General features: G+C 41.3%; 1 protein-coding gene across 1 annotated transcript in view; it reads right to left on the bottom strand.

Moving 5' to 3' along the window:
- Positions 1-5291: 5291 nt before the first annotated feature.
- Positions 5292-22871, bottom strand: part of MAST4 (microtubule associated serine/threonine kinase family member 4) — a 304832-nt gene continuing 287252 nt past the window's right edge. The window contains exons 24-31 of the mRNA XM_059833920.1: positions 21685-21812; positions 21353-21582; positions 19252-19452; positions 16186-16415; positions 15250-15372; positions 13326-13462; positions 12432-12613; positions 5292-11583 (exon numbers count right to left, since the gene is read on the bottom strand). Coding sequence (XP_059689903.1) covers positions 7709-11583; positions 12432-12613; positions 13326-13462; positions 15250-15372; positions 16186-16415; positions 19252-19452; positions 21353-21582; positions 21685-21812 — 5106 coding nt within the window. The 3' untranslated portion in view covers positions 5292-7708. The remainder of the gene's footprint in view (positions 11584-12431; positions 12614-13325; positions 13463-15249; positions 15373-16185; positions 16416-19251; positions 19453-21352; positions 21583-21684; positions 21813-22871) is intronic.

Raw genomic sequence — 22871 nt, 5'->3', positions numbered from 1 at the left:
GTTTATGATGGAGATATAGAAAAGATGTACAGCAATTGTAGTAAGATGAAAGACAACTTACTGTTTTTGTTTGTGACCTGTATTTTCTTAACTTTTGTAATACCCTTTGCATTTGTATTACAACTTTTAGAAAAGTAATGAAAAAATTTTATTTGAGAACTGGAAAAATAAACTATGACCTGAGCCTTGAACATGAGTAACTTCTCCTACAGATAAATCCCAGTTCAACTCAATGTTAGCTCTGCTACTATGGCTAATGTACCTGTAAAGGGAAGATCCAAGGGCCAAAATGCAAACCTTGTTCTCTTTAAAAAACAGAAACCCAAACCACCACCACTCCCAATAAAAAAAAACCCAAACCAACAAAACCCTCACGTTCTATCAAATGTCCCTGAAAAGCAATGTTGTTTAAGAGCTGGCAGTAGTGTATCCCACTCCGCTAAAAAGAAAAAAAAACTTTGTGAAGAACAGGTGCGACGTTTATAGTCACATAAGACCCACTTCTGCAGGACTGACTGAAACAGCCTGTATCATCTCTCCAATGTCTTTAAAATATTTTTGATGCTTAGTTCCTGGCCATTGAGCCTCTGTCTGTCCATCTCTTGTCCTGGGGCAGGCCCGGCTCCTGTACTATTTACTAGACTCCATAGTAAGCAGGGACTAGCAACAATTTCAGCTTTAACCGTAAAACTTGCAGATTTGGTCAAGAATCTGCAGGTGCTTGGCACTGTGCTTGCTTGCACAGGGCGAAAAACCAACGCCAACAGCTATGAGACTTCCCTGTGCCAGCCCACAGTGGTCTGTTTCCTCCAGCAGCAGCCCAGGAGAGGAAACTAGAGACTGCAAAGCGAGCAGCGCAGGGGGGAGCAGCAACCTCATCCCACGGGTGCTCCTGGTGCCGACAGCTACTTCATGTTGCTTCTGGCGTGCATTCCTGGAGTGAAGTCAGAGTTTCTTTGCTCCAACGGGATATGCAACAGCTAGGCAGGAAAAAAGACAGACTTGTTATTATTTACTTTTACTAAACAACCAAATCCCTTCTTCTACGATCACATGTAAATAGACCCAGTGGCAAGACAGAGTATGTGCATTTGTTCAAGGGTCTGATCAGAGCTTGCTGTGCCAACTCATCTGCCCGGTGTTACCATAGTGTGATTTATGGCACTAGTGCTTTAGTAACAGGCTAACCCTGATGTATAGACACAGCCTTCTTGGAGGGTATGACCCTTCTGTCTCCATGGCAGAGCATGCATCACGTGGAGTCTCGCTCTGCCCCAGCAAGGCTGTGTGGAGCTGGGAGCTGCGGTTGCTCACCGAGGCGTGGAAGCTGAGCTCTCTCAACACTATCCATGCAAGACTCCACATTCAGCTTCAGCTCCTGCTCCAAAGGCATTTCCTTAATATTTTCCTCTGTAACATGCTGACTAGCTAAGATTTCAAACATTCCTGCTGGACTAGAAAGTTTTTGCTCATTTCTGAAGACACTGCTGACAAGAATCCCTGCTTGGTCTTCTCAAGTAAGAAATACCTCTCTTATTTGAAAAGCCCCTTTTACCCTCTGTTAGCAGATCAGACCAACACAACATGGATTCTTGCAGCTTGCAGGTGCCTTCACATCACATAGGCCGCCTGCCTTACCCCGCAGATTATCCTCCTCCTGCCTTCGTAGCCGTGTGCTGCCCAAGGGCGTGCAGGGAGAGACGCTTGGTATTTTTTCTCCAGTTGCCTATTAACACTCCCAGATTTTGGGTACCAGCACGTTGCCTGTCCTCACAACCCTCCGTATTGCTGATCCGTACTCCCTGTTTCTGTGGCTGCTGACACGCTCTGCACAGAAACCTCCTCCTGACCCCATCCGCAGGTGCTGTGCTCCAGCTGCCGAACACCAAAGCTGCACGGGCTGCCTGGGTCAGATGAGCCCTTCCGCAAGGGCTGGTCTAAGGGAGAGAAATGTCACTGAGCAAGCCATGCTGCCTGAGGCCAGGACTCCCTGTCTTGTCCTTGGGAACAAGGCAGGGATGGTCCTGAAGTGAGCCCAGCATTCAAGGTGCATTTTCCTCTCCCTCTGCAAATCCGACTGGTTAAGTGAGCAACCTCTGGTAACTGCATTATCTAACAATCCAGCACGAATGCCAGTGTGTGCACCATCCAAGAGAGACCTTCCATTGTTTCCCTCTTAAATGCGTGGGTTCAGGAAAGCGATAGACAAATGATGAAGTTCATAGCTTGGGATAGGCCCCAAAAAAATTGCTGCAAGTATTAGTAACTGCAGGAGATCCACAAATACCAGCAGCTTGAGGGGAAAACTGCGTGTTGGGCTGATCCTTTCTGAAATGCCTCTGTTTGGAGTGAAGAATGCAGGATTTAAACACCACCAGTTTCTGAAATGCTACCCAGTGTCATGGCGTAGATTCACGTGTGGATTTCAGTCGGTTAAAACTCAAAGACCGCTGAAAAGGCGAAATGGTGAACGTGTTCTTGTGCAATATAGATTTGCGCACAGAGTATTAAGTACAGACTTTCCTGCGACCCATCCCTTTCCCTCTACACAACTTGCTTTTGATGACCGTATCTTCATCTGTTGTAATTTTTATTTTCTCCTTGATTTACTTTACAGTGTCATCTCTGCTTTCTTATTTGCCTGCAAAACGCCATTCATAGGACTCCATGTAAACAACTGTGCTGAACAGCATACGCTGTATGTTTCAGGATACACAAATCCTAAATACAGGGATGGATTATTCTGAAGGAAAATTTATATATGGCTATAATACACTAGAATGTCCAGGTTATATATTAAAACTTTTTGAAGTCAAAGATTTAGTCTTCTGGGATTACTTAGCAAGGATATAAATGGAAAGAGACAGATTTATTGTTCTTTATAGAATTTGTTTATCCAGTCAAGCTCTGATCTGATGCAGTCCTTGGTTTCCAGTCAGGCCTTTTATCTTTTTTTCAACTACAGCTGGGGAGCCGGTCCACAGAGAGAACAAGGGAATCACCTGAAGTGAATGGTGCCTAACAGAGTTGAACCCACCACCATCCTGACTCCTGGGCTATGGATGTCACTTAAGTCATGGTACAACACAAAACTGCAAAATAGAACTTGTTATCAGTATTTACACAGAGAAGAAACTCGAGCAGATCTTAGCTAATGAGTCACATTTAAGAGACTGGTAAGCATTTACCTTTATTTCAATCGGACAAACCAAAACTCAGAGCCAAGTTCTTGCTTTCCCAACTGTGCTTGAACAAGATACTATCAGTAAGATGCAAGTCAATTTTTGAAAGAGGATTTTGCTCTGAACAGAATGGTCGAAGAGGCCAATTTCTGTCAAAAAAAAAAATCCTAATGTCGATGACGCATCTTTTAAGAACTTTCTCTCATTCACCAGTCTTGTCTGCACCTGGAAAAAGAGCAGGTAAGATCCCTTCCCAATCACTCACTCATACCACAACTCCTCGTCTGGCAAATACAATGGAAATTCTTCTCCCCCAGCAGCAGCAGCAATCCTTTGCCAGTGAATCTCTCAGACATCCTCTTCCCCCTGTATCAAATCCATACCTGCATTTTGAAGGGCTTGCTATGTGCTAGAACTTACCTGCGTTGTTACTGTCTTCTTACTCTGCAACCTTCTCCACTCTTCCTGATGCTCCAAACTCTGCAGCTTGAACCATAACCTCTAGCATTGCTTCCTACCCTCCATTCATTCAAATCCACCCTTGCAAGTACTATAGATACAGTGAATGGAAAGGAAAACTGCTGCTAACCCAAGCCAGGAACTGGGACACGCATCCATATACCCTCAGTATCTTCCCGTCCTGTGATTTCTTCTTTCTGAGCTACCATCCAAATCCAAGCTTGACATCCCTGTTAAGTCTTGCAAACTACGTAAGAGAAAAATACGGGGTCTAAGGGAGCATAGCAAACTGGGAGTTCAGTGCTGAAGAAGGGAGCCCACATTTCCCTTTCAGCCCATGAAAGCATTCCCATCCCAGGCGAGGTGCAGTCTCTTCTTACAACAGTGAGTTGTAAGCGAGGATCTAAGTGAGTTAAAGTGATGACAGGCCATGCCAGATACAATACCAGTAACCTTTCTCTCCCAACTTTTTCCTCAAAGCAAACCCCTCATACCACCCCCTTCCTCTGGCCCTGCACACTATGGAGACTCGCTTTGGGCATGCAGGTTTCTTTGCTTCTCTAGGCAATAGCGACTGCTGTTGTTCACAGCCAGAGAACGGCGCAGCGGGCAGAGCAGTTTGATCCAGTCAATCCTCAACTCTAGTACCTTGCTCTCCCCTCCTTGACTCATTACAGCCCCTGCCAGTGCACCACTTTTGCAGACTATCTGCCTTCTCCCGGGTTGCAGCAAGTTGCAAAGGTTGGGGGTGACCTGCACCTTCCCTTCACCTATTGGTTTCAGAAAGCAAAGCAGCAAAAGTGATGCTGTAACACTGCTGCACTTGGTTTTGTACAGAGAAAACAATGCAATAGTAAAATGTGAACAAAAATAACCCTGCTGCCAGGCAGCTGTGTAGAGCTACCAACAATGGAATAGTAAACACGTGTATTTTAATAGGTGCTGCTCATCTGCCTAAGTGGAAAGACAAACACCAGGGGAGCAATAATCCTGCCCTGTTGCTCCTGCTGCCAAAATGATTTCTCTTCATTGAAGAGGCCACTGGACACTAAGGTGCTCTGCTACATCTCCCTTGTCCGGTTCACTGCATCTATTTTATCTTCCATTAAGAGAAAAGCAGAATGAAGGGAGATTTCAAAAGTGAAGAAAACGTTGCACTTACACATGCTCCAGGTATTTGTTAAGGCTGAAAATTTAGCTTGAATAAAAACAACCAATAAAGACTGGGTATTTTGAGAAGGTACTAAAAACCATACTGGCCTATTGTAATGAATGATACATGTTTTGGAGGAAAGATTAAAATGTCACGTTACAGCCTACTGTCATTGTTAGCTAGCAGTCAGTATATGTTGTCCATCATCACACTGTGCCTACCTACCCAACAGCAGAGCAATGGTTCCAGCCACTGCCTGAGAGGAGATACTCAGCTATGCAGATGTTCTCCGTCTCCAGGCTAAACTGCATTTCCTCATGCAAAATCCTCCGCTAGTTTGTGCTGCCTTAAGGGGTGCACTGAGTTGGCCCGAGAGAAAAAAAACAACTGCCCACCTCTGAGCAGAGCAGAGACGTGCCTTAATTTACAGGAGTGAAAGCAGTTCAATGAAAAATGCTAACACAACAGCGTTTCATGCTGAATTTTTATTTCAATGTTATGCAACTGCATAAGTATAAATAATTGTGTTCAATATACAACAATTATGACATCCATAAGGAGCTTCTTAGAGAAAATAAGACTGCAAACACTTTATTGCACAGACCCTAACAATTTTTTTCTTTTTTTCCTTGTCTTTTTTTTTTTGTAAGCTGAGGAATCTACAGCAGGAAGTCTACAAAAGAACACATCAGATCTACAATCACATAAAGACTGACCAAGTAGCACAAAGGCAGGAGGATCTCTAACAGCTCACTGATAAGGTAAACACCAACAAACAGGTACTACATAAACACAAGCTTAAGCACTGTTACACTTCCAAAATGCAAAGAACTTATTTGTCAGAAATGATAATGAACTATACAAAATATACATAAAGGTATACTGTAAACAAATAACTAAATGTGCTTTAAAAGAAACAAAGAGGATAGTTGAAAAAATGCAGAAGACTGTAAACTAGGAAATACCTCCCAGACAGAAATGTTATTTCGAAGTGCATTAGCGTTCATTTGTAGTAACTGCCAAAGCACAGATGAACTGTAAATGTCGAGACCATTCTACCTTTAAAACTGCTCAAAAAAATATTATCAATTGCTCACTAGCTCCTCTGTGAACGCATCAAAAGGCAGTATGAATGTTCTAATGCCACATGAAAAATCAGGACTTGTTTGTGATACTATCTTTCTATGACAGGTTTGCTGTAATCCAACTCAACTAGTCAGTATAATAAAGTTTTCTCCAGATGGAAATGAATTCTGCACAGTCAGTTGTCATACAAACCTCCAAGTCAAGATTACACTGTGCTTTTATGAAGAATTTTCTAGCTTTTGAGACAGAAAGACAATCCTTAAGCCCTGATGAAACAGATAGTGGCCTAGCTCTACTGTGGGTACATATAACAGAAATAAGCAAAATCACCATTCTGTTGATCCCAATCATTAAAAAACACGCATCTGCAAGGGTATTTTGTAGTGCTTCTGTCCATGTTTCAAATTTTATCTTCCATCCTTCAAAACAAACTAAACACCTCCACACTAAAATGATCAAAGTCTACATGTTCCACAGTATACAAATTTAAATAAGGCTTAGCAAAAGTAAAAAGACAGTCACATTCTAGCACCAAATAGCTCCAACAGGTTCCTTTGTTACAAAATGCTTCTTTTATAATTACAGTATTTTTTTTTTTTGCATACAAATAAAAAGATTATGTTATGAAATGTATGGAGCTACTCAATGCATTTAGAAATGAATGTGAAACCCAGAATTACTTGCTAAAAACAGCAAGTTAAGTCTACAACATAAGGCCCCAGCTATGTATTAAAATGCATCGGATGTCCTGAACTTTTTTGAAGATATGATACTGAAACTGCTTTTTTTCCTTTTTACCTTACTTGTCATAAAATAGAAAAAAAGCTACAGCTGTATGAAGCTAATTATGCCGACCTATATGCCACAATAATAGGTATTCTCTAAACATATTAAAAAATGGGGATGAATGTACTAGTACTGCAAGTCATGTGCTTATACTTGTGCCTCACACTGTAAGGGCCTGAATTTAAAAAAGCTCAAGAAACTCAAAGAGAGGACTGCAGCAAAAACTTAAGCACACAGCATGTGCTTCAGAGTCTCAGCTGTGTCCGAGGTGAAGGTCACAGAACACGCTCCCAACAGAGAAGGAGAAAACCACCATTTTACCAGAGGACACGACTCTTGCTGGGAAGCCCTGATAAGCAAGTGGTCCTCCAATAGCTTTAATGACACCTACTCTAAAAGACAGGCTTTGTGCGGTAGGGAGATGCAGTTAGGTTCTTGTCTTAGATCTGGTGAAGCCATCAGCCAAGTACAGTACTATCAAAATTGGATTATTAAAAATACATGTAAAAACTCACAATAAGTCACCACATTTATTCTGTATTAGTATTTTTTAACCTCTAGGTAGGATTTTTAGGGAAGTAAAAATGTGGCCTGTTTTTGTTTTCCAGTAAGACCAATGCTTGCGCATGTCCATGCCAGGTCTGAGTTTTAATAATTTGCTTTCATATTAAGAGTATGGCAAATAAGTAGCAAAGCAACTATCTTAAAAAAGAGGAGAGTAAACAATGCAATCAGCAGCAAAGTATATATGCTACATTCAAACCCCAAACACATCGCTAGGTATTTACACAGGAAATATTTTCTTCAACAACTCTAAGCTGTAAAGGTATTTTTGTACAAATACTATATGGTAACAGTTTTACCGGTTACAATTGGGAAGGCATTTTGAAAAAAAGTCCTCTCTGTATATATCCCCTGTCATCTTTATTCAGTGACATGAAAGCTTTGCTGCACAAAGACACAACACAGTGCTGGTTTAAAGGCAGTCCGATATATTGACATTTTTTCAGTTAGTCTTGAATTCACACCTGTCAGGTCTTAGTTAACAGGATTTTTTGTGAGGACTGCTCCGTGAAGCTTCCTTTCCTCGCCGCTGCCGAGCTGAGTCTTTGTCGCTAGAAAGTGCATTAGGGCGGTCAGATGTGGTTGCTGACCTGGATAAATCTTTACCTACATTCTGTTTTCTTGAAGCAGACTGCTGAGACTGAACGGCATCTTTTCCCTTTACATCCACAGTGTTGACAAAAAAAGACTTTTCTTGATTTCCAGGTTTCCCCCCAAGGTTTGAAGCAGGGTGGTGGGCTTCTACTACAACAGCAGCACTGTGCAAGGCCATCAGTGAAACACTTTTAGTAATTTCTGCCTTACCACTCCCTGCAGAAGAGGTGCTTTTCTTATTTAGTTCTTTGCAGGTTGCAGGAACCTCAGGTGGGCCTGCTTTAACCTTTGCTGAAGTTGCATCACTCTTGGTTGAAGACAAAACAGATACTTCTTGTCTACATTCAGAGAAATTGGCTGAACAAGTGAGTGGCTTTCCTGGTGTTGCAGCCACACAAGAACTCTGCCCGCTGGCAGCTGACAAATGTTTTATTGCAATCTGCTTGTTTGCATCCTCTGGCTGTTTTTGATTAACTTGTCCTTTCCCTTTTGAATCTTGAGCGCTTTTGCTACTTGTGGTTGCTTTTTCTGCTCCCTTCCCTCTGGTATCGCAGTTTGTGAGACAAAGGGTAGGCTCTACTTTCCCACTATCAAGCTGAACATAAAGTGCGTCAGTGCGTATTTTTCCTTCGGGTCTTTTGTCTGCAGAGATCATCTGGTTACTAGGACTTCTACCTGCCTGTTTGCTCAGCAAGAGACAGTCTTTCACAGTGGAAAACTCTGGAGATACGGTTTGTTTTTCACTGAGGTGAAGTTGCTTTTGATCAGCAGATTCCCCCAAGCCTGCTAATTCCTGCCTCATCTGCTTAGCACTCTCTGGGCCTGATGGTACCAGGCTGACAGCAGAGGATTTGTGTTTGGTGTCAGGAGTGATGCTGCTCATTTGCAGGGTGGCTACTGAGCCATGCTCCAAACTCACAGGCCTTTCGGCCTGCATATGTTCATTGCTCGTTTTTCTCAAAGAGCCTGAAACAGAAGAAAGGGGATCTAGCACATTTTTACTGGCATGTTTCCCATCTTTCCGGGAGCTGGTAGACACCTGAATAACAGTTTCTTTTTCTTTTACACTTGGAGCGCATGGTTTTTGTGACAATGTCTGTTTATCCAAGTACTTAGACTTAGAGGAACTTGTATCGGAGACTGGCCTGTGTTTATTATTGCTGCTTTCCACATAAGTGGCAGCAGGCTTCATGTGTTCTTGAATACCTGCATAAGCATCTACAGCGCAGTTTCTGCCTACAGTGTCTCTCACAGCAGGGGAGCCTGAAGTGTTAAGTTGCTGCCGAGGAACTTGGCTGGACTGCTCTATTTCAGTAGTCTGAAGCCTTGTGTCAGTGAGCTGTTTCTGATCTTTCTTTCCTACATCTTTGGCACTGTCCTTCTGCACAGAGGAAACCGGTGCAGACTTCTCATTTTTAGGATCACAATCTATTGAGGACTGCATGGGCCATTTGGATGGAAGAGCTTCACTCTTTGACTCTGCGACAACTTTCTCAGACTCACTGAGAACCTTCTGCTTGGTTATGTCCCTTTCCACAAAACTACTAGCAACACTGCTGTCATCTTTGCCTAGCTGTTTCAGTGATTCTCTGCCATCCTTAGGTTGCACCTTGGGGCCAGCTGCCTGCATTCTTCCTTGCATCTGAGGTGGAATGGCAAAATCAGCACACTTTTTTTCATTGCTTTTGGAGTGGCTCGTTATCAGGACATCTGAGACAGATACCTTCAGAGACGACTCCCTGATCACCTCCACCTTTGCAGGGATAGGCTCACAATTTTGCTGGACTACTGGCTGTTTGGCAGAAAATTCCTTTTGTATTTGCTTCTCTTTTCCTACAGCTTTTTCAGGAGTGCTTTGGACAGCAGAAAGTTTGGAGTATGTTTGAGTAGTTTTAACGCTCTGACTTTGAATAACACAAGACTTTGCCTCCATTGAATTGTCCTTTCGTTTTGAAGGGGAGGTGTCTTTCTTTTGAACAGCTTCAGTAACAGAAACATTGCCTTTAGTAGCTGGACTAGAAACCTTTTTCTCTGTCACTACTTCTGCAGCCACAGGGATGACTGGTGGATTTGGAGAACTCTTGCTTGTTTGCAGAACCTGAGGCTCTGATACGTTGACTTTGCCAGATTTTGAATAGCTTAACAACTGCTCTTTCTGACAGGCCAGTTCTGCCTTCCCACCACTCCCTTGTGGTGCTGGCGGTTTAGGAGATGCCCCATCACTGCTGGTGCTCTGTCCTTCTGGCAGCACGCACAAAGGCAGTTCAGTCTTTGAAGCCTGTGGCCCAGAGAGTAAGGCAATGTCTAGTGTGCCTTCTATCGGCTTCAGACAGGAAACAGACCTCCCATCAAGTTTATATTCTGATGGACTTTTTCTGACAGGAGCCTCAGTGGAAACAAGGGCTGATTTTTCCACACTCATGTCCACTCGGCCATTCAAGGTCTTGAGAGGAACAAAAGAAACGGAGTTAATCTGAGCAGCATGTGCATTGCCAATAAATGCTCTACCATCGGCAACTGCAGTGGAATCCTGCTGTATGTTTATGGGTCTGCCTGTATTAAGTTGAAGGCATTCATGAACATTTGATGTCAATTTGGGTTTTAGCACTGGACAGACACTGTCATCTTTTTCTTCAATGGACATTTTCTTTCTAAGATAATCAATATTTGCAAGTTTACCATCTGATCTTTCAAATTTGACAAATTCTTTTGTCGGTACATTTTTATCTGTGTTTTCTCCCTTTCCATTTAGTGTCCTGTCAGAGGACTGAGGTAGCACATCTTGCAGTGTACATGGAGGAGAAATTCTTTTGAAGTCGTAAGAAGTATGACTGAGATCATTAGGCGGAGGCCCATGACACAACATCTGTGTATCTAAAGCAACATCATTTGATCTCAAGTTTGCATTCTTTTGAAGGGTGTCTTTGAGTATGCCACCAGCTGACTGGGTCTCCAAAGCAACAATTTTTGTTTCAAACTGATTTGATCTTTCTAATACCTTCTGGAATGCTTTTTTATCTCTTTCTTCCAATCTTGAGGTATTGGGATTTTCTGGTTCACTGTTAGGTTCATGTATAGCAGCATTTGCTTTTTCAGCAAAATCTTGCTTTTTCATAACTATCTTGACCTTCAACTTCTCTCTGTCTAGCTCATCAATGGATTCTTGCCTGCCTAATTTTCGGGACATAGGTCGTTTCAAGCAGCCCTGCTCTGCAGGCCTGACTCGTGTAAGTGATGGCATGTCACAAACATTCTCCTCCAGGCTCTGAAGAGTTACTTCCCTTTGGGACAAGTCTCTATTCACTTCTTCCTGGGTCACTTCCAGACTGTGTTTTCGTGAACATAAGTGTTTCTTATCACTGCCATAAGAGGGCGCAAGTTTCTCTTCAGATTGGACTCTCTTTAACAGTGGAGATCTTGGTGGCTCTGCACTCTTTGGCCTAACAATATGCCTTACAATAGTTGGAGGGGAGTGCACTTTGCTAGGGAAAGATTGAGCTATTTTAGTATTTCCAATCGAATGTCCTAGTAATGGGGATGGAGATCGCTGAGGGGACGTCGGCTGGGGTGTTGGAGAAGGTGTCCGTGCAAGAGGAGAGAGAGGAATGCTGCCAGCTGATTTGCGTCGTCCTGATCTGTATCTTTGCCCACCAAGCTTTGGACCCAAGCCATGAAGAGTGCTGGGTCTTATGTGTCCTGAACCAGCTGGAGAATTGGGAGCACTTGAACTAGGGGAACTACTCTGGGAAGAGTTAGTACCTACAAGAAGAACAAAAAAACAAACCAAACAAACATAAGATTAGCAAGGTTTTTTTAATCTTGTCTAAATGCTCAGTAAGACACAGAACTTCACCAGTCCAAAAGGCCTACATGCCATCTGCTGCCACAATGATCCAAAATTTGGAAGGTTTTGAATGACTGGGCTGTAAACCCCTCATCATTCCAATTACATTGCTATTTCTCCCTTTCCTCCTCTGTTCCTTCATCCTGTTTTAAGTTACTGCTTCCTTCTATTTAAATAGAACAGCTTATGGTTTCTGCCGCTTCAAAGCAATAATCAAGGCTTTCCAAATAATTTACCTTTGCCAAGGGATTGTACAACAGCAGTCACTTTTAGCACACACTAAAATCATGACAGAAGTAAAACAGGGAAAAGGGGCAGGCTTTTGGGAGCCAGCACCCAGCCAGTCTTTTCAGCACCCAGCCAATCTTTTCAGCAATGAATCCGCATTCATGAGTGCCCATGCTAGTTCCTTTATGTAGCAACTTTTTCCTCACTTTCCTTCTTTTATCAGTCAGCCTCCCCTAGGCAAGATTCCACCTTTTACTCCACACTTGGATTGTTCGTTATTCAACTTACAGCCATTGGACTTGGATTTAAACTCTGGGACAAACCTAGCAGACAGTTCCCTTTTAGATGCTTCTGTATCATGAAAACACCTTTGATTTTGCATCAGGAATCTTTTTCCAGACAGAAAACAGCTGTTCAATGATATGCTTGCCAGAGCTGACTACTCTTAGCAGAGTGTAACAGACCTTGGGGGCTCACAAGAAGAAGAATACACTTCCAAGTCCTTTTCCTCTGCCCTCCGCTCCTTCACACTCACCAGATGGAAAATCAGGAGTAGAGCGGTAGCTTGGGGTAGGTGATCTAGGAGATAAGCTGTGGGTTGGAGACCCAGGCAAGCTCTCCCCTGATGAAAGTGATCGGTTCAGGCAGGAGAAACTTCTGCTGGTGTGAAGAAGAGGAGATGGTTGCTTGGCCAGCTTTTTAAAGAGAGATCTTCTCCTAGCATGAGAAGAACACAGCATTAATCAGAAGTTAAGATGCACGGAAGATACTATTACCACAGGCAAAACTCTTGCAAGCTGACATTGCTTCCCTCTCCCATTACCCTCAGAAAAGCAAATACTAAATCTATGTTTACATGAAAGCCATCCATACTGCAGAGCATGAAGTTTAGAAAATATCCTGATATGCTAACAGGTGGGATAGATATTGTAACTAAATCTATTTATATTAGAACAAACTTACTGTATTTCAGAAAAATGGTTAGCTCCTTATAAGGATAAATCTTCATTTTCTCAATTTAAGAGCCCACCAAAACTGAAGTAATATCTATAAAGTACTAGCGACGTATTTACAAAATACACATAAACTTACCATTGAACTAAAAATGCCCATAAACTTAGCACTAGAAAGTTTAATTAAACAAGTACAAAAGATAACACTTAAATCAAATTGATATACAACCTTAGTTATTCACTTTCTTCCCCATATCTATGTGTGCCATGAAAAATTTTTAGGGTTATTTTAATAGCTTTAGTTTAGGCAAAACAGGATTGGAAAGACATGTTACAACCATACGATCTCACAGTAAAAGGTAAAAAGATGTAGAAGACAAGAGAGAGAACTGTATTAACTTAATATTTCACATTAATTGTTATGTATACACACACATAAGGAAACATATTTGCCATGAAACAAAAGGATTACTCACCTCTCTAAACTCTCTTTCTTCTTGGTTTTCTTACTGCGCCTGACCATTCGGCTTCTGTAGCTGTGTTGCCTGGCAGGTCCTGTCTTGATGGAAGTGTTTTCAAAAGCGGTTGTCATTACCGAGACTTTGTTACCACTCTGCCAAAATAAAGCAGGAACTTTTAGGCATGAATAGTCCAAGATGACTTTGCCTTAAATTGAAGCTAGACCACAAACACAAATGCAACAAGACAGAACTCCAGCATCAGAGTAAGAGCTGGAAGTGCAGGGAGCCCTGTGTAGACGTTGCCAGGCTAATTTACGTCAGATAAACATGATGATTGGAAAACTTCTCAGATTCTGCAAAATTTCCTGAAGTTTGTCCACTGCAGCTTCGGGACAAGAAGAAATTACAATAATTGTAGCTAGATAGGAGGAGACCAAGGATTGACTAAGACTGCAATTTTCAGGATGAAAGCTTCTACAGAAACGTTGTATTTTCCCATAAACAACAGCTGTCACTGCACAATGGTCCATTCACTGGCCATTCGTGTCTCAGGATACCGACTGTTAACAATGATGACATGGAGGAGAAAACTTAATCTTCATTATCAATCCCAAACAATCCTTTTATATTGTTCAAAAGAGGTAACAAATATAATTAAGTTAAGCTTTTTAGAACCATTTGCATGAACAGATGACTCAATAAATAAAACCAACTGGAAATATCTGTATCATGTTTTAAAAATCCATACCTCCTGCCCAGCACTGTATACCACCACAGTGAACTTCTTTTCAAAGGAATTCCAATAGCCCAAATTAATTTACGATACAGCACATTTGGATAAACAACAATCTCTCGTTTTGAGTTTACTCTTAAGTAGTGTGAAGGGTTGTCAAGTTTCTCTTTTTCTGGACCTGACACAGAAAACAACTGCATGCCCAGCTGACTAAAATTACAGAATTTTCTCTTATACTTTTCTTGTAAAATTAGAAAACTTAGAAGTTTGTCCTGTTTTCAGAGAAGGAAAATGAAGACTTAAGGAAAAGTGTATTTTGCATCTTTCCTCAGCTCTTTATATTTCCCCTTCATTGCTTTCCAATTTTCTTTTACAACTGACTACTCCCTTTGACAGCCAAAGCTCTGCACGTAACACCATAAGTTGTTAATAATATAGGAAGGAAATACACAGCTGTCTAAAGTAATTCTGACCTATATTAGCCTGTGCTGAAAAGATTACATAAAACCTGCAATATGATGAGCTACAGTGAAAAGCTAAGACACTACTATTCTTTTTAAAAAAGTTGGTTTTCTGTTTGTTTGTTTTTAAGGAAAAAACGTAATTTTCTAATAGGATAGACCTCGGTGAACTCCGCAAGAGAAAAATGTGATAGATTACTCATAGAAGTCCAACTGCAGGATCAGAACTTCATTAAGCAATGAAGCTCTGTTGGACATGCCCAGCTACATATGAGACAAAACCCTTTTGGGCCTTAAGATTATGAAAGGCAAGTTCCTGTACATTAGGCAAGAAAATATTTCATATTCTTTGTTTCCACTTTTCTTCATTGATTTCACTTTAAAAGGAGAAAATGAGAGGTAGCAGCATCATCAAAAGCCTGAATTACCTGATGAAGATGGGAAAATTCAAGAAAGTGCTTGAAAATGTCAAATTTCTTGAGAGGCAGAGACATCTTTTTGTGTCAGTGCCTCGAACATACTTCAGCTATCTCAGCAGCAGTGCCAGTTTATTGCAGAGAAGCTAAAATCATGGCAGGAGATATGAATTCATTGACCTTTCTCCAGTTCTGTGCAATAGTAGCTTACAGCTTGTACTTGAACAACCACAAAATCCAGTAACTAATCTCTGAAGGAAACAAACATAACCCCTCAATCCTTGGTGAAAACAGCAAGCACTTTTGTATCGCAGTTGTCCAAGAGTTACCTTTAACAACAACTCAATGACTTCCGTATGAACAAGACCATGCACTGGCTCTCCATTGATATGAGTAATCAGGTCTCCAGCTTTTAAGCCTGCTTGGTAAGCCGCACCTCCTTCTTCCACATTCTGGAAATCAGAGACAAAGAGAATATACACAAAATGGACTCTTGTTTAACCTTCATACTTTCAAAAGTAGGCTTTGTTTAAAGAACTCTTTCTATAAAACCAGTTGGCAATGAAGAAAACTTACAGATACTGTTATATAAAGGAATAAAAGAAGAAAAATCAGACCAGCCACTTCACCATCAAGTACTTACTCAAATTTTATACTTACACCGGGCCTGGAATGGTTTCAAAGCTCACTGAAACACTGCTTGTTGCCACTGGTGTTAAGTAAGCTCTGTATAGCAGGGCAGTTTTCATGCATGATAAAAAAGGGGTGATTCACTCCCCATGGCAAAATTTCAGAATTGAACAAAGATTTTTAGCATCTGACATTGAGAAATACTGATGTAATTAAGGCAGTGGTCACATGCAGTACCCTAATCATGAGAAAAATTAACTCCACCTTATAGTTAAGGATGGTTCAAGTTCACCAGGCTGCCCATTAGAGGGAACAGTGTAGCACAAAGGTGATGAAGGACCAAAACAAACTGAATTGCAAATTATTTTTAAGGTGGTTTAAGTAGTTTCTTGTATTTTAAGAGGAGCTTTTGAAGAATTTTAAGTCATGCAGCCACTACTGAAGCCTACTGTTGTCCCTGCAGCCAACACTGGTCTTGTGTACAGGCATGAATTTCTAAGAAAATTGTATGGCACAACATCATGATTTACACAGTAACCGTCAACAAAGAGATACCATAGGTATGAATAACAAAAGCAAATACATCAGTACAGTTTTCTATGGCTGTATATAAGCAAAAAGGAGTATTATCTTACCCAAACAATATGGTGCACAGTGTAGATATCGCTGTCACCCACGTAAACCCTGATTGCTCGGATGGTGAAGCCATACTTTTTTCCTGAACTGTGAATTACTATCGGTTGATGAGGACTTGCAGCAGCAATTGATGAATCACGGCTGGGAGATGAATCTCGGGAGGATGAAGGATCGGATGATAGGGAATGAGGAGACATAGGACTTCCCAAAGGAGAAACACCAAACATATCTGGAAGAAAAAAATCTGCCTATTAGAGTACATTCTGAGCACATACAAATACAGACACAGAACAGGGAATTTGCTCAGTTTCATTGACCTTTGCGTCAAAATATATCACTGTCTTTGCATACACACTCTCTCCTCCTCATTTGGTGTATATCTTAGTGAAAGAGAAGTTTAACTGACAACCATGTCTTAGAAATAAATTTCTTTCCCTGTAGTGTAAACTGTATTTTTTAATGCAAGGGTTAAATTGTTAGATGTAGAGTGCTTTTTCCTTTTAGATAGGAAACACGCTCATTGCTAACTTTGAAAGAACAATTCTCAGCCTCTTCCTAACAAACACTTGTGAAAAGAAAATCACACCCAAAACATACCCCAAATCATCCATTGGGGGCTAAACAAAGTACTAGTTGGTTTTTCGGTTTCAGTTCTATATAGACACAGCTAAAGACTACTGTAATTAAATCACAATATCTAGTTGGTACATAGGACAGTATCTCAATGCTTGTACCAAGCCTCCATTTCTATATACTGCTAATCATATAAGACCACAAGAATTGCTTGCAACAACAATATCAATTACTGCTCCACTCTATTTCACTGTTTTGAAAGCACTGTGTGCTCATGTTTGTGCAAATGTAAACACAATTGCAGCAGCATAAAACACACTTTGGTGACTGTAACAGGGTGACAGCTCTGCAAAGGAATGCAGCCCAGAAAGATTCCAGGTTTGGCGTCTGTGCCAGGCCACGTCATGCAAGGGCAGATATGCTTTGACAGCAGAGGCACTACTCCCTGGATGTGAGTCACAAGAGGCTCCCAGAGATCGGTGTCATGGGGTTAATGCTGAAATACCGCAGAACAGCCAAGCCCCAAGGGGGCTTGTCACTGCCACCCTCTGCCACATGCCCAGATCCCATCCTCTGCTTTCTCCTGCATGTGGGACATGTCCTGTGACTCTCAGCTACATGACTCAGGTTGGGAACACTGGCCATCTATTGCTGTAGTTTATTTTATGGATAAACATGAACAAGGTAGGTTTTTTGGACAGCATTAAATACAGCTAACATATAAGATTTTGGCTGATATAGATACAATGACATTTTTAGGTGTAGGCAAAGCTAAGTTTGGGAACAATGCTGAGATTAAACTGAAAGAAAAACATAGTTTAATGAACATAGTAACTTGGTCTATATCATCTCTGAACTTAGTGATTCTCACTTGACAGGTGTGAAAGAACTACTAGCATAAAAACTGATGAATAACTCTTGAGTGTTACTTGGCTGTGTAATTACCTGTGTGTGTGTATCATGCTCCCGTGATAGCTAATCTCAATAATTAGCATGCACTACAGGCCCTCTACAAGCAGAAAAAATAACCATGGTGCTAACTGTTACACGGGCATACGAAAAAACCCCAGTTAACAACATTTGGGAGAGAAACACTATTTGGAAGAGTCTACATAAGGAACAAGCCTAGAGTGTTTGCAAGCCACTTGCAGTTTTCAGTGTCAACACTGCCCTGAACAGGTTGAGCACACAGTCAGTATCTTTCTCATTGTAAAAATCGTCATATTCATTTCTCTCATGCATTTTGTGAGAATGATCATTCACGTTTGGACAGCATCACAGAAATGCTAAGTATTCTTTTAATTGTCATCTAGTTGTCCTCATTCAAGCAGGGGCAAAATACTCCTCTTTAACCAAGACTCAACATTTTCCTCTTGACCTATCTCATTAAAAAATCTTCATGGTTAGTTGCTGGAATTACAGGTACTGCATAGGAAGCCTATACTGTTCTTTAAACTGTGTGGTGAAGAAGGGTAGAAAACATGAGGTGAATCAGAAATTCCTGCAGTAATAGTGATCAGATGGGCCTTTCACCTCTCCGAGGTCTCCAAAACAGATGCGCAGTAGTACAGTGTTTGCTTACCAAGGTATTAAGGAGCACATAGGGCATACGTGCTTTACAACCCAGACAGGCGAAGTCTAAGAGGAGAGCTAGAACCAACTCTTCAACACTGTACAATTCTCCACTAGCCTTGAGGACTCAAAGCAACCTGCTGAAGTTAACTGTCAAAGCCACCTTTGAACATATGGAGCAAGTACAGGGTTATGTTATCAGACCAGCAGATACTTAAATATTACACCTAAGGTCTAAAAGCAGCATATGGCCATTGTGCAAACTTGAGATGTAATCCCACTTTTGGAAAAAAATCCCTCAAAGTCTGGGAAATTTGGACTTTGTTTCTGACCCATTAAAAAGCAAAGCATCAATGCTTCATCTGGAAACACTCAATACTACTGTTATACTTCCACTTACTTATGGCAATATTTCTAGCTTTAAATTCTGAGCACTCCACATAAACCAATGTAGTACAAACAGGAGCCTATATGCTGTTTCTACTTTTGTGACACTTCTCTCTGGCTTATCACCTTTCCTTATGGGAGATGGGAGACAACTAGTCAGGCTGAATGTGCTGCTGTAACAAACAGCTATTCTTGGAGCTGTACATAGTGAGCTACTTAAAACTTAAGCTACACCCCTACAAGTAGGATGGGCCAAGGACTGAAGCCGGCACCCTGCTGTGCCTGCACATGGTCAAATACAAAGTAGTCACCACTAAGCTACATTTTTGCCTGACACAGAAGGCCCCTCAGCTGTCATGTGATCATTGTAACTTGCTGAAGAGATCGCACTATCTAGTAAAGTGTGTGAACAACAAGAAAAACAAACAAGAGTGACACACAATCCATTCTGGACTCTCCAAAATCTTGCATACGTCATAAACCATGAAGTATGCATAAATCATAACATTTCAAACAAAAAGATTTATCTCTACCTCCTGGGATCATGAGGGACAAAGCACTTGCAGAAAGGGACTTCGTGACTTTTCCAGAGATCTTCTTTTTCTCTGTGCTTTCTAATCGCTGACGAGCCACGTGAGATGCAACTTCACTGGGTGGCTTTGAGGAGTTATCTGTACTGTCCACAATCTCACTTCTTCCATTTATCTGATCTAAGTGCTCTGAAAAACTGCCAACTGTACAAAGAAAAAGGGATAAACACATTGAAGGAAAACTGGGGGTCAGGGAGGGGAAACAATACAATTGTGAGACAGGAATTTTTCTCTCTGTTAACAAGTTCATAAAAAATCATGAAAGAAATCTGAGTAATTCTTCCAGACTTACAGAATGCACAAGCATTAACAGAATGAACTGAAGCAACAGTTTTTTGTAGTCACTGACTAAAGTAAAATAAGAGACAAAAGCTGAAGCAAGTCTGATATCTTAATATGCAGCACCTACCTTAGAGAACTTCATCACACATTTATTTTTCATGTGAACTCCTCCTAAAGTAAATGAAAGGCTCCAATCCTACATAAGTTGCTATCAGCTTAACAACTTTTCCAAAATCATTAAAACACTAAGTATAATTTTATTTTTAATTATTATTTTTTGCTTTTATTCTTTGGGTGGTTTTCTACCACACAGAAGAAAGATACCTGGCACCACTAAACTCAGTACTACAACCACTTTGGTATTAGCCTGTCACAGGTAATGAACTTCCACAATACTGAATGGAGGAGGGACAACACCGTTTCAAACAATGAAAAACAACACAAAGGCCTTGTGTCACGTGAACAACCTGCATGGGATTTCTTCTAAAATTCAAAGATGTCACAGGGAAGTTATATGACCTTATGAAACATGCACCAAGAGTAGGTTGCCTGTTGAAAGACATAGCGGTAATTCCTAGTATTCCTTTAAGGTCACACAATATCCTGTTGCTAATGGACCACAGAAAAATGAAATTACTCTTAAGTGTAATAGATAAGTGACAGAAGAGGATCAGATGCTTTGAGTTATCACTGTGACTGCTGTGCTAACACCAGCACCATAACATGGGGCTGGGGGGAGTGAGAAAGACTTGGGATACAGCACAGTCAAGGTTTTAGACAAGGGAAGGACATGGAAATGGCTGTACAGCTCGATAAGCCTGAGGAAATTTATTTTCCCAGAAAGGGAGAGGAGAAAGGGGGAGAAAAATGCAGACTAGAAGGAAAATTAGGGATATGGAAATAGAAAGGAGTATCTTGAGAAAACTCAGTGAGGTACAAAAGAGAAATAAGCTGAAGACAGGTAAATGTGTAGAGAAGGTTAACTCGAACCTATATATGGACAATCACGAGACAGATCTACGCCTAGATCTGTGTTAAGTATCAGGTCTTCCAAAAGTTATACAAAACTCTCCTCTGAAAGTACAAAACCAGCAAGATACTAGGGCCCTGGATCCTACTGAAATGCAGGCAAATACTTGAGCTGGGAGAGGGACGCATAAAGGAAATAAAAAATTTAAGTAGGGAAGGAATCGTTTACAACACTCCCTCCTAGATACCTCATGATGAAAGTGACTTCCACAAGTCAAAGACAACCCTGCCAATTCTGAAAGGTGTTCATCACTGAAATGTCTTAATTAAAAACACACAATGGTGCAGCACAGAGTTTTAGAAAACACCAATACAGGTCAGTTGGAATGACTCCAGGATGATCAATCAAAAGATCACCAAATTCATCGAGGTAAGATATAAAAATAGTGCTTTAAGTCCTCAAGGGATCTAAGACTCCTTTTCTCCACAGAAGGATCCTGCAAAGGCTCTCTATGGTTAAGTCACTGTTTTATTCACTTGCCTAGCAGCCCTCCAAAGTCAGCAGGGCGACACCAAATGCTGGCATGTCCAAAAATGTTGAAACTTCCCCATACATATTTTCATGAGATTTTATTAGCTTGAGCCTGAGCCCAAACCAGATGCCTCTTGGGATGACTTTTCTTTAAAGCAGTTCTGAAACACAGGATTTCTAAATCCATCAATGCTATTGCTAAACAAAGAAGGTCCACAACTGTTTCTAATGTCATCAGTCAAGAGACCCACTGTGAATTACCTGACAGGGTGGAGCTGCTGATTGTACTTGCTGGAGTGGTTACTTCAGGTTCATCTTGCACTATTTCCTCACTCACAAACGCAGGCTTTGCTTGTTCCTCCTGGGCTCCCGCTAAGGCCGTGGAATCATCCTGTTCTTCGGCTGATACGGCCAGTTTCGGAAGCAAACCAGAACTGTGTCGCTGCCTGCTACTCTCAGTGTCAGAGGAGATGGATGTAGATACTTGTTGTCTGCATTAAAAATAAGCAAACTCTCATGCAGTTATTGAGATGAGGAGGCCTGCTACCTGGCAAGCAGGATGTGGACCACTTCCAGCACCTCCTTCTACTTACATTTCAGAATATTCCGAACTCCAGCTTAAAGATTCCACAGAAGGCAATGTTACACTTTTTGTTTTGTCTCCTGAATCTTCCTTTTCTTCACCTTGTGTTTGAGTGACTCGATCTATGCTACTAAAAACCTGTTACAGACAAAAAAACCCACAAAAACCCCAACTCATCACTGATGCATTTCATATAAAAAGATACGCAGGAAAGCACATTGCAGGTTGTACTCTGCATGTTCTAAATGCTTATACAGTATTTCAGAGTGCAAACTTCAAACTTCTTGAGCCTTTTTAAATTTCCAAGAGTTTGTGTTCTTAAAATGCTTTCCTATTTTGCTTTCTTGGCTCCTCACGTACAGGATCACGAATAACGTCTCTTCTCATTACAAATTCACCAGCTTTCTCCCCATTTCATTGTGTGAACCAAGACAGTACAAACAAAATCCATAGCCTTGGGGTCTCTAGGTCAAAGGATTCATGCACATCTTGGATTAATTAACAACCATGAAGCCAATCAAGGTAAAAAAGCCCTAATCCTAAGATACTGACTTAGAATCTACCAGTCAGGTGTGGAAAGCAGAAAAATTAATCTGAATAGACTTTGAAGTTAAGAATAAATTACTTGGCTAAAGGATTTAGAACAAGTAAACCCTGATCATTGGAAGTCTGTTGTTTGCTTAGCTGACAAACAGTACACAGAAATTGTCAGCTGTATATTTTACAGCCTGAGAGGCACAGCTAGAGATGCAGTGACATAACGTCATTAACAAACCAATTACTATGGTACAGAGCTTTCAAAAGGACAGAAGTTCACAGAATCACAGAACGAGGTTGGAAGGGAGCTCTGCAGGTCATGTTATCCAACCCCTCTGCACAAGCAGGGTCACCTAGAGCTGGTTGTTCAGGACCATGACCAGATGGCTTTTGAAGACCTCTGAAGATGGAGACTCCAGAACCTCTCTGGACAACTTGTGCCAGTTCTCTATCACCCTCACAGTAAAAAAGTGTCCCCTTGTCTTCAGACAGAACTTCCCGTGTTTCAATTTGTGCCCATTGCCTCTCGTCCAAGTTATCTCCAAAAAGACTGCGTCATTTACCACTCGAATTTGAAATATACCACCAAATCAAAGTAAGGAGTTTACATAGAATGAGGATGACTACATCCACGATTCCTGTCTCTGCTCTTCCACGCTA

The sequence above is a fragment of the Gavia stellata genome, chromosome Z (assembly GCF_030936135.1).
Source record: "Gavia stellata isolate bGavSte3 chromosome Z, bGavSte3.hap2, whole genome shotgun sequence".
Taxonomy (NCBI): domain Eukaryota; kingdom Metazoa; phylum Chordata; class Aves; order Gaviiformes; family Gaviidae; genus Gavia; species Gavia stellata.
This window is presented reverse-complemented; position numbering and strand designations above follow the sequence as displayed.